We start from the raw sequence: 10,353 nt of genomic DNA on the forward strand, positions 1-10,353 counted from the left end.
GTCTAGCCCTGGAGTCCGAGAAGGACTCTTGTCTTTCGGGTGAAACCGACTTTGAGGAGGCTTTTACTCCAAGTTTCGACCCCAGGGCTCAACATATAAATAGAGGGGTAGGGCTAGCATCAAAGACACATTAAGAAACACCAAGCCATGTGCCGGCAACCCCGTCCCCTCTAGTTTATCCTCCGTCATAATTTTCGTAGTGCTTAGGCGAAGCCCTGCGGAGATTGTTCTTCACCAACACCGTCACCACGCTGTCGTGCTGCCGGAACTCATCTACTACTTCGCCCCTCTTGCTAGATCGAGAAGGCGAGGACGTCCCCGAGCCGAACGTGTGCAGAACTCGGAGGTGCCGTGCTTTCGATACTTGGATCGGTCGGACGTGAAGACGTACGACTACATCAACCGCGTTGATATAACGCTTCCGCGAACGGTCTACGAGGGTACGTAGACAACACTCTCCCTCTCGTTGCTATGCATCACCATGATCTTGCGTGTGCGTAGGAATTTTTTTGAAATTACTACGTTCCCCAACAGTTTAGTTGGCAGGAAGACTATTTGCACACACATATGCTGAGTTGGCTTGTAATGTAGTCTAGTTGAACACACATTGATATTTAGTTGGCTTGTAATGTAATCTACTTCCACACACATTGATGTTTAGTTGGCAGAAGGACTAGTTGCACACACATATGCTCAGTTGGCTTGTAATTTAGTCAGTTACACACATAATGATGTTTAGTTGGCAGGACGCTAGTTGCACACATATGCGCAATTGACGCGGCAATATAGTCTAGTTGCACACACGTTGATGTTTAGTTGGCTGGACTATTAACACACACATAAGCTTAGTTGGCGCGGCAATATAGTATAGTTGCACACATATTGATGTTTAGTTGACAGAAGAACTATTGGCAACTAGTAAACGTAACAATCCACACACAGATCCATCCACCTGACATGAGCCAACTAGTAAACGTAACAATCCACACACACGAGAGAAAGAAACACACACAAGAGAGGAAAAAGTGTCTGCCATGAACGGGATGGTAGCGACGGCCACTACTCAAGGTCGATGCATCCATGCGTTGGGAGGTTGCCACAGCTTGCAGGCTCCGATGACGGCTTAAGCACGCCGGAGGCCGCGGGGTGCTCGCGAACGGTGAGTTAGGGAGGCAATAGGGAATACGACGGCCCCGGCGAGATGACGGAGCAGTGCGTCAACGCCGGTGTTCCGTGCTCCTTTGCTCCTCCATGCTTCATCGCCAGCTCCAGAAGCCAACTAAGTACAAGATCTCGTGCAACCGCACAAACCTGACTAGCCAACTAGTTTAGTCAAGTAGACCAATGCGCATAGTGTTTTGTGTAAAAACAACAGAATCAAGTCGTTAGACCACATGAACAACACCCAATCTCGTGAAAAATTCCCAACAAGCACTCACCACAAAAAGCGCAACCTCATCCCCTGCGGCGAACTGCACAAGAACTCCCAGCCCCCTAATCTAAGCTCCCTGCGTGCATCCAGTGTTGCCTAGGGGTACAACGCGACCACACACGCTGATGCATCGTAAAAAAATGCAGGCAACACTATGCCGTGCTGACAGAGAAGCACCAAAAATCGACAGAGAGGCTGTCAAATCAGGTACCGGAATGCATGCACATCAAATCGAATTGATGCGGCCATCGCGCGTGGTGTGGAACAGCGGAAGGGCGGCTACTTCGGGACGCTGGGTGCGGCGGACGGGCACTTGGCTGAGACCGCCGCGGCCGGGTTTACTCGCCGCCATGGATGGTCACGGCAGCATCGGCCTGTTGCTGAAGGAGGCTGTGACCTGCAGATGGATGGCACAACGGCGCTTGTGCAAGCAAAAGAGGAGGAGGCGGCCAGCAACATACGGGGCATACGGAAGCAGGGGAGCAGGCCCGCCGGGCGCGGCTCGCGTCGCCAGGAGGACGGGACCGGCGTACGTCATCGGAAGGCGGCCGGAGGGGCGCGGCAGCGGGCGCGTAGCCGGCAGCAGGAGCGGAGCGGCGGCTGCGTTGCCGGGAGGAGGAGCGCGGCGGAGGGGCGTTGCCCGAAAGAGGAACGGCGTGGCGGCCGGCGTCGCAGGAGGAGGCAAGGCGGCAGTGGGAGGGTGGTTGAGTGGATAAGGAACACGACGTGTCTACCCCGGGTGAGCGATCCGCAAAACTCTCCCGACCAGATAACGCCTGGCACTGCGGGACGTACGATACACATGTACCGAGCGGTCACCGCGCGGCCGCTCAGTTCGCCCAGATAGCGCGCGTGCACTTTTTAGATTTTAGGTTTTTTTTTGATAAACTTCTTCTCCTGTATTCATTCATAAGTAAAATAGTATCGTTTACAAGTAAAGGGATAACCTCATTAGGGGAAGCTCAGCTCACGTCTAAATCTGGGGATCATAATATCAAAGTCCAGATCATGCATGTCATATGGGTCCAAAAGGACAGCCACAGGAGCTCCATGTGGCACGTGAGATCCAACTTAGAAAATCACCAGTGCCGGACAAAGGCCTGCCGGCCCATCGCGCTGAAAGCCGAAAGCCCACGCCGGCCCCACACGTCAGTGAACCGTCCAGCCCGTCGCAGAAGGCGAGCACGACGTCTCGGGCTCACGGCCACTCGCCGGCCAGCGCCAGTGTGACCGAACCGCTCTGGAAACCCGGGGGAGGAGCGGCAAAACATACGCCGCAGCACCCCCGCAATCCCACAGAAATTACGGACGCGTCCCCGGGCGAGTGGGAGGAGTAGTGGCGGAGGGTCCGAGGAGCGAGACTGGCCAGTGGTCTATCTCTCTGTTTTTGCGGGCGGGTCCTTGTGTCTGTCTCTCTGTCCGGCCCGGACGAGATGCTCCCGTGGGCGACGGCGGCGGAGGCCGAGGCGGCGCTGGGGCGCGCCATGACGGCCGCGGAGGCGCTCTGGTTCCGGTGGACCGCGGAGGCGTCCGACTACTACCTCTACTGCCTCAACATCCTCTTCCTCCTCGTCGTCTTCACGCTCGCGCCGCTCCCCGTCGCGCTCCTCGAGCTCCGCGCGCCGCGGGCCGTCGGGCCGTACAAGCTGCAGCCCCGGGTGCGGCTCTCGCGGGCCGAGTTCATCAAGTGCTACGGCGACGTCATGCGCATCTTCTTCCTCGTCATCGGCCCGCTCCAGCTCGTCTCCTACCCCGCCGTCAAGGTCCGCTTCTCCCCCCGACCCTCGTTTTTCCTTTTCTCTTGGCGGATGATGAATCTGCGCAATGCGGCCGGAGATTTGGGGTTCCATGGAAAAAGATCGAATGTCACAGCGCTGACAGGCATGGAATTCAGATTCGCATGCGGTTGTCATTTTGATCTGTATGTTCGGAGGAGTACTAGATTTGAGGAATTTATGGCCTGGGTTCTGCTCCAAAACCCTGTACAAGTGATCCACACTTCAAAGTTTCCCCCAGTTTTCTCCACGCAGTCTTGGCAAAAACAAAAGACTGTTGTTGTATCTAAGACCAAACAATACAGTAGTAAATTTATCCTATTTGATTGATCACTGCAGATGGTGGGAATCCACACCGGACTGCCTCTGCCGTCTCTGGGGGAGATGGCGGCACAGCTGCTGGTCTACTTCCTGGTTGAGGACTACCTCAACTACTGGATCCACCGGCTGCTGCACGGTGAGTGGGGCTATGAGAAGATCCACCGGATCCACCATGAGTACACCGCGCCCATTGGCTTTGCCGCGCCATACGCACATTGGGCAGAGGTGCTCATACTTGGCATCCCCTCCTTCGCTGGGCCGGCCATTGCACCAGGCCACATGATAACATTCTGGCTCTGGATTATACTTCGTCAGATGGAAGCCATTGATACACACAGCGGGTAAGGAATTTCCGTAGTTTCTCTCTTGAGAGATTATGTTTTGCTGCTAGTGATGGATGGATTTATAATAAATGGAGTTGCTGGATGATTGCGATGTTAGCTGCATGACACCAAATATGACTAAAATCGGTACCAATGAATATTAGTGGGGGAGCTGCATGGGTCTATGTCTGAATTAATTGAGTTATTTCTTAAAAAAAGTCGTAGCTGGCTGCTTACTTGAAGGTTTTCTTAGGAATACATTTCTTTGTTCATCAACATCTATATGAATGGAAGAACCTGGTAATGAAGAAGCTAAAGCTATGATCTCTTTTGTAGGACAAAATTAACAAGCAAACTCTACATTTATTCGGTTTTTCCCCAGCTGTGTTTCAATTCATGTGACTTTATTATTTTGGCCAAAGTATCTTATGTTTCTTAATTATAATTTCACTCTATTGTGAAAAAGATACAACCTACAAGTCTTGAAGAAATAGTAATGTGTGAACAGCTAAGTTACAAGATGCCACATCTAATCCATTTTTTAGGAACAGTTGTTGCTATGACCAGTGACACTGTCCATGACTACTCCACTGAACTTTATCTATTCATTTTGCAGTTTTGATTTCCCATTCAGCCTGACAAAGTATATTCCATTCTATGGAGGAGCAGAATACCATGATTATCATCACTACGTTGGAGGCCAAAGCCAGAGCAATTTTGCTTCCGTTTTCACGTACTGTGATTACCTATATGGGACCGACAGAGTAAGTTTTCCCCTTCATTGCACAAAGGCACTATTCAAAATCTCAGGAAGCGCAAGATTTCTAATTTGAGTATATTGTTCTTTCAGGGTTACAGATTCCACAAGGCTTACTTAGCAAAGGTAGTTTGTTTTAACTGTTTATATCTTCTTCTGTCGTTACATATACTTTACCTAAGAAATAGTATCGTGCATTTTTTTTTGCCATCTGTGAATTGGCTGTTAAGGTGACTATATATATGGAGCTAATTTTATTGACTTTTCTTGTCCCTGCATGAAATAGTTGAAGGATCTGGCGCCAAGCGACGGCAAGAAAGAAGGTGCTGACGGATTCGCTTATGCAAAGTTGGATTAGATGGTCTTATAGAGTGCATCCTCAGCGCCTCCCTGATGATCTTGTTCAGTTATGGCATTGTGAAAATAGTTGTGTTGAGCTGGACATGTGTAGTTCTTGTTATGTGATTTTTTGTGTTTCTTGCAAGTGTGGTGAACGTCCCTGAACTTGTTATGCTGACCAATAATATTTACCAGATAACCTTTAAGCAAGCTTGCTATCTGCTATATGTTCGTGGATTGGCTTTCAATAAGAAAAGTATGATTAAGCTTGTGCACTTGATGGTCATACTGAATATTTATCATCTGTCTATGAGGAAAAAAATGTACATCCATTTCAGTTCACACGCAAGCTCCAGTTATAAGATTGTACAGTATCAATTGCAACGTTTTAAACTTTGGGAGGATAGCAAAATAGGACATACTACCAAATTTGACAATTGCCTCAAGAAAATGTGAAATAATACTGAAAACACAGTTTAGACCATGAAACTTGTAAGCATTAATATAAGGCGCTCCATTCATATAGATCCACTCTCAACAGAATGATCCAGTTAAAATAGCTGAAATCACAATTTACAGATAAACACTTGGTATTCACTAATCCATGAAAATAATTATTATTCAAAACACAGGGAGCAAGGGAGTCTGATCTGAAAATACCCTAGAAGCCATTCAATAACCACAAGACTAACAAGTTGCAGAAACAACTGGAATACTTAATCCCTTAGACATTCAAAAACACGACGCACGTCAAAATGATGATTCACAACACCATCGATCAAAAGGACTGAAAGAGCTCATGGTAGTCGTTCAGTATCGGCGTGGAGGGAACCGGTCCAGGAGCCTCCCAGATGGACACTCATAAGCCATATGACCACGGCCACCGCAGTTGTTGCAGATCATGAAAGCACCACCCATGCAGTCACGGCTCATATGGCCAACCTGGTTGCAGGCCCGGCAGACCACGTCACTGTAGCCACCATGGAAGAGAGCACCACCGCCACCACGGAAGGGAGCATCACCACCGCGGAAGGGAGCATCGCCACCACGGAACAGAGCATCGCCGCCACGGAACAGAGCATCGCTGCCACGGAAGGGAGGAGGCCCACCCCTCTCGTTGATCTCGTCGGATTTGGGGCATTGACGGGCCAAATGCCCTGCAACATGGCAGAGATTGCAAACAGGCTCATTGGTGCAGTTACGGGCAAGATGGCCACTCTTCCTACAGTTGTTGCAGGCCTTCTCATTGGTGCACTCCACGGCAATGTGCCCTGGTTTGTAGCAGTTGTTGCAGAGCTTCACTTCTCCAGGCAGCATTGGCGGAGCAGTGCAGTCTTTTGCAATGTGACCTGATTTGCCACAGTTGCGGCATATCCCTTCATTCGGGCAGGCATTAGCCATGTGCCCAGGCTCTTTGCAGTTCCAGCAGAGATCTTTGGAAGAACACTCAGCTGCAATGTGCCTGCAGAAATTTAAAGATTGAGTGGGCACTGTTTTTGCCTCAGAAGGAAGGTAGAGGATGTACTATGCAAGGCTTTCCTGGTCACATGGAGGAATAACGTATGACCTATGTACTCCCTCCGTCTCAAAATAAGCGTCTTAACTTTATACTAACTTTAGTACAAAGTTGTACTAGAGTTGAGACACTTATTTTAGGATGGAGGGAGTACAACTTAAGCTTCACAATTTATCATGTACTGGTCATTTTTATGATGGTTATGATCTATGTACGGTTCAAGCTTCAAGTATCATTATCTGTTAACCACCGCTTTCTGATAATATATTTGCATCCAGAATAAATTATGAAAAATGAACCAAATCCTTGTACAAGGCACTTGCACTAAAAAGGTACTAACATAAGATGATTACAAATGACTTAAGACAGGTGACACATGTATTGTTTTGAGGGGGGTGGGGGGATCTCAAATAACTATCAATTCACGCTGATACTAGATTTCTCATTAAACATGACAAGAACATAAGGTGCCTCAAAATGGTTAAGCACGAACAAATAATTGCAACCATTAATCATGGTAACCCAATGTAAAATATGCACTGGAGAACAATTAGGTCTACCGAGAATATTAAAAGCATGAAAACTCCACAGGAAAAGAAATGCAATAGTTACATGATGATGGACAGAGTTCTAGATACAATACAGCATACAAAAGCAAATAACTGCAACCAACAATTATGGTAATCTGGTGTAAAATATGCACTAGAAAATAGCAGGGCTATTGAGAATATTGAAAGCATTGGAATCATTATGAATAAGAAGTCAAGAATACAATAAAAAGTTGCTACACAATGGAAGATCTTAACATGAGCTAACATACAAGACTGCAAAATCTCAGATCCGCATGACCAAACAAGTAATAGTCCTTACCCTGGAAGGCCACAGGCATGGCAGACAGACACATTTGGACAATCTCTAGCAAAATGCCCTGGACGCTTACAGTTGTTGCACAAATCACTAGCAGACCTGCAGTACAAGTAAAGGAAATAATTAAAGGATACACAGCCCCCTGCTACCATCATAGAAACCAGGGCTAGTGTAAGGCCTCTTCAGGTAGCATTATGGCCAACATATACAGTTAAGAGAGAAAGCAACAACGCTTGATATACAATGGCAAATGTTTATCGTGTTTCATTAAATAAGGCGGCTCAAACCTGCTTGGACCACGGCGGCCGTCCCTGTCTCTCCGGTATGGCGCGTCACGGTACGAGGTGCGTTCAGTACGCATCCTCCGGTCCCTCGGCGGCGGGCTTCGGCTGCTCATCGTCAACCCTTCCTTCTAAATCTCCTGCCTCCAAGCTCCCACCAAACTGTGAACACCACACGTCCAAACCACAAAATCACCACAACTCACCCTGCTTCCTTCCTCCCTTCCTTCCTTCCTGTCGACAACAAAACCACAGGCTGAAATCCAACCCCATGAGGCCAACAACCATCATCATCCTCTACTAAGCACGCTGAATTCCAACCGTAGGCCGCACGAACTTCCCCTACTTTCCGCCATGACCATTCACGACATTCAAGCACCGCCCCCGCATCTTGATTTCTCGCGACGCAAGGGTTTCCTTCCCAGACAACACCACCACACAATTCGCGCCCTAACAATAAATTTTGTTTTACCACCTGACCCTACAGGCTACAGCCATGAACCGTCCTACAACCACCTCAGCACGATGGATTATCAACATACGAGGGCCTCAACAGTTCCACCGGGCCATGCTCATAAGTCCTATCGTACAAAGCCCAAAGCTTCAGCGAAAGAAACCCTAGGGGCGGCGACCACATCGGGCAACAGCAAGCGGGTTCGCATCTACTCGGGCAACATACGCCGATACGCGTATATACAGCTAAAGGCACGAAATCTCGAGGAAGATAGCCGATTTCTGCCTACACGGCGCAAATTAGGTGCAGGTGAAGTTGACGAAACCGAGGCTTACCTAGGGTGCGGATCTCCAGCAGGGAAGAGGACGACTGAAGAAACCCTACGAGTCCGGCGAGCTCCGGCGGAGGTCAGCGGGTGGAAGCCGCGGCGGCGACGGTGAGGGACAGCGACCCCGACTCGCGATGTTGGATTGGGATTGGGTAGGTCCGGACACCGAACGCACCCGGTCGGTCGGTCGGGAAGACGACGCAGGCAGATCCAGGCTATAAGAGGGAACACGTGATCACCCTAGCCGTCCGATCTCCAGTGGACGGCTCACAGAAAGCGAGCAACCCGTAGAAGACTAGAAGTCGTAACGCAAAGTTTTAAAAAGGCTGTGGCCCTTGTGGGCCGGAATCGAACGGCGACTCTTGGGCTTGGGCCAGGATGTCTCTCGCCGGCTGCGGCAGTGGCGGCGGCGCGGCGGCGACGTGGACGCCACCGTACTGCACCATCGTGGCGGCCGACACGTCCGACTTCTCGTACCTCTCCTGCCCGACCTGCGGCCGCCGCGCGCTCCCGGGCCACCCCGAGGGCTCCCCCTGCGGCGCGTGCGGCGGACCCGCCCCGGCGCGCGCCTACCGGCTGCTCCTCTCCGTGGCCACCCACGACCGCGTCTTCCCCGTCGTCCTCTTCGACCGCGCCGCGCGCGCCCTGCTCGGCTGCTCCGCTGACGAGCTCGCGCGCCTCTTCGCCGCGCACCGGGGCGCCGCGCGCGCCGCGGCGGACGCCCTGCAGGGGGAAATGTGTCGCCTGGCGCTGCGCGAGCCCACCAAGGACGGTGCCGAGCACCTCCGCGCCGTCTCCGTCGTGCCGCTCCGTGACGGGTTCCGCCCGGTCGTCGACACCCTCAGGACGCTCTACTCGCGCGCCGGCGGCTGACCGCCATGCTTAAGATGGAGTGTATGTGTTCGATGAAACGCTTGTATGCGTCCTGCTCTGTAGTGTTGCGAACTGTCTCGATCGATGATCTCTAACTGTGATGTTATTACAGTGTAGTAATTGACCCAAAGACTTCCGGAGAGGCTTGTTTTGCCCCCGCGCCGTCCTCCCCAGGGCGGCTCGGGCAGCGACCCCCCCCCCCCCCCCCCCCCCCCCCCCCCCCCCCCCCCCCCCCCCCCCCCCCCCCCCCCCCCCCCCCCTCCGGCCGAACCTCCCCTCCAGCCACCCCCTTCCTCCCGCCTCCGCCAAATGCTTCTGCCAGGCGAAGCCCGCGCGGATCTGGCGGCAGGCCGTTGTTCCTCGTGCAGACCGCTCGGGGGCCGGGGGAGCTCCGTGGGGCGGCGGGCGGCGTGGCGTGACTCCGGCGTGCGTCGCTTCTGCTGGTGGTGGTCGGAGACAGTGGGGCGGATGCGTTCGCGGCTCCCTTCCGCTGGCCTTCCCCGAATCAGCGGCTCCCTGTTTGGCGACCGGTGGGCGTCGGGGATGGCTGCTGGTTTCGGCTCAGATGTGTCCAGCGGAGGTCGCTGTGAGGCGTGGGGTGGCGGTGCTCACCCTTCCCTGAGGCGCCGTCGTCCGCTCTGGCTTGTGGTTCTGCCTTCTGGCGGCGCTGGCGTGGACGGCGCGCCTGTCGGCTTCGGCTTGGCCCGATCCGGTGGGGAGCGGCGGTGGGCAAGTTGGATCCTGTCGGATCTGGCCTGCGGCGACCCGGATTTGGTCATGTGTGGCGATGGGGCTGCAGTGGCCCTTCTCTGTGGTGGTGCAGTGAGCGGTGCTATGAGATCAATTCGATGCTTATTGGAGGTGGTATACTCATTTGGGCGAAAGCCCCGCTCCTGCCGGAGCCGGCGTCGACGACGCTTGTGGGTGCCGCTAACCTCCTTGGAGGCGGTGCTGTCATGGTGACTACCCCTTCACATCCCAAGGGAAACCCATGTTCCAAGTCCGTTTGGAACGGACGATGGCAGCGCACATTGTGTCGCATCCCTTCTTGAAGGCATCATCTGGGGGGGAGGCTCGGTTGGTCTCT

At 52.3% G+C, this 10,353-nt stretch overlaps 3 protein-coding genes and 1 long non-coding RNA gene across 5 annotated transcripts; 2 read left to right on the forward strand and 2 right to left on the reverse strand.

Annotated features, from left to right (window-relative positions):
• Positions 1-849: 849 nt before the first annotated feature.
• Positions 850-2,611, reverse strand: LOC125512677. The gene is made up of 2 exons (XR_007285486.1): positions 1,440-2,611; positions 850-1,311 (listed from the first exon to the last, which is right to left on the reverse strand). It is a non-coding gene; the product is annotated as an uncharacterized LOC125512677 (long non-coding RNA).
• A 131-nt stretch (positions 2,612-2,742) lies between these two features.
• Positions 2,743-5,222, forward strand: LOC125512642 (very-long-chain aldehyde decarbonylase GL1-10). Its single transcript, XM_048677741.1, has 5 exons — positions 2,743-3,195; positions 3,547-3,869; positions 4,468-4,615; positions 4,702-4,734; positions 4,895-5,222. The coding sequence occupies exons 1-5, from the start codon at positions 2,866-2,868 to the stop codon at positions 4,964-4,966; spliced, it is 906 nt and encodes a 301-aa protein (XP_048533698.1). The 5' UTR covers positions 2,743-2,865; the 3' UTR covers positions 4,967-5,222.
• A 259-nt stretch (positions 5,223-5,481) lies between these two features.
• LOC125512651 (zinc finger protein GIS2) lies at positions 5,482-8,588 on the reverse strand. Of its 2 annotated transcripts, XM_048677752.1 has the most exons (4): positions 8,401-8,588; positions 7,618-7,845; positions 7,334-7,429; positions 5,482-6,409 (listed from the first exon to the last, which is right to left on the reverse strand). In XM_048677752.1, exons 2-4 carry the CDS (start codon positions 7,725-7,727, stop codon positions 5,758-5,760), a joined length of 858 nt encoding a protein of 285 aa, XP_048533709.1. In that variant the 5' UTR covers positions 7,728-7,845; positions 8,401-8,588; the 3' UTR covers positions 5,482-5,757. The 2 variants fall into 2 exon arrangements, with proteins under 2 accessions (XP_048533709.1, XP_048533714.1); XM_048677757.1 differs by lacking the exon at positions 7,618-7,845 and having other exon boundaries at positions 8,401-8,577.
• An 80-nt stretch (positions 8,589-8,668) lies between these two features.
• Positions 8,669-9,426, forward strand: LOC125512666. The gene has a single exon (XM_048677764.1). It carries the CDS (start codon positions 8,772-8,774, stop codon positions 9,264-9,266), a length of 495 nt encoding a protein of 164 aa, XP_048533721.1. The 5' UTR covers positions 8,669-8,771; the 3' UTR covers positions 9,267-9,426.
• The last annotated feature ends 927 nt before the right edge of the window (positions 9,427-10,353 follow it).

This window comes from Triticum urartu, chromosome 1 (assembly GCF_003073215.2).
Source record: "Triticum urartu cultivar G1812 chromosome 1, Tu2.1, whole genome shotgun sequence".
In the NCBI taxonomy this organism is placed as follows: Eukaryota; Viridiplantae; Streptophyta; class Magnoliopsida; order Poales; family Poaceae; genus Triticum; species Triticum urartu.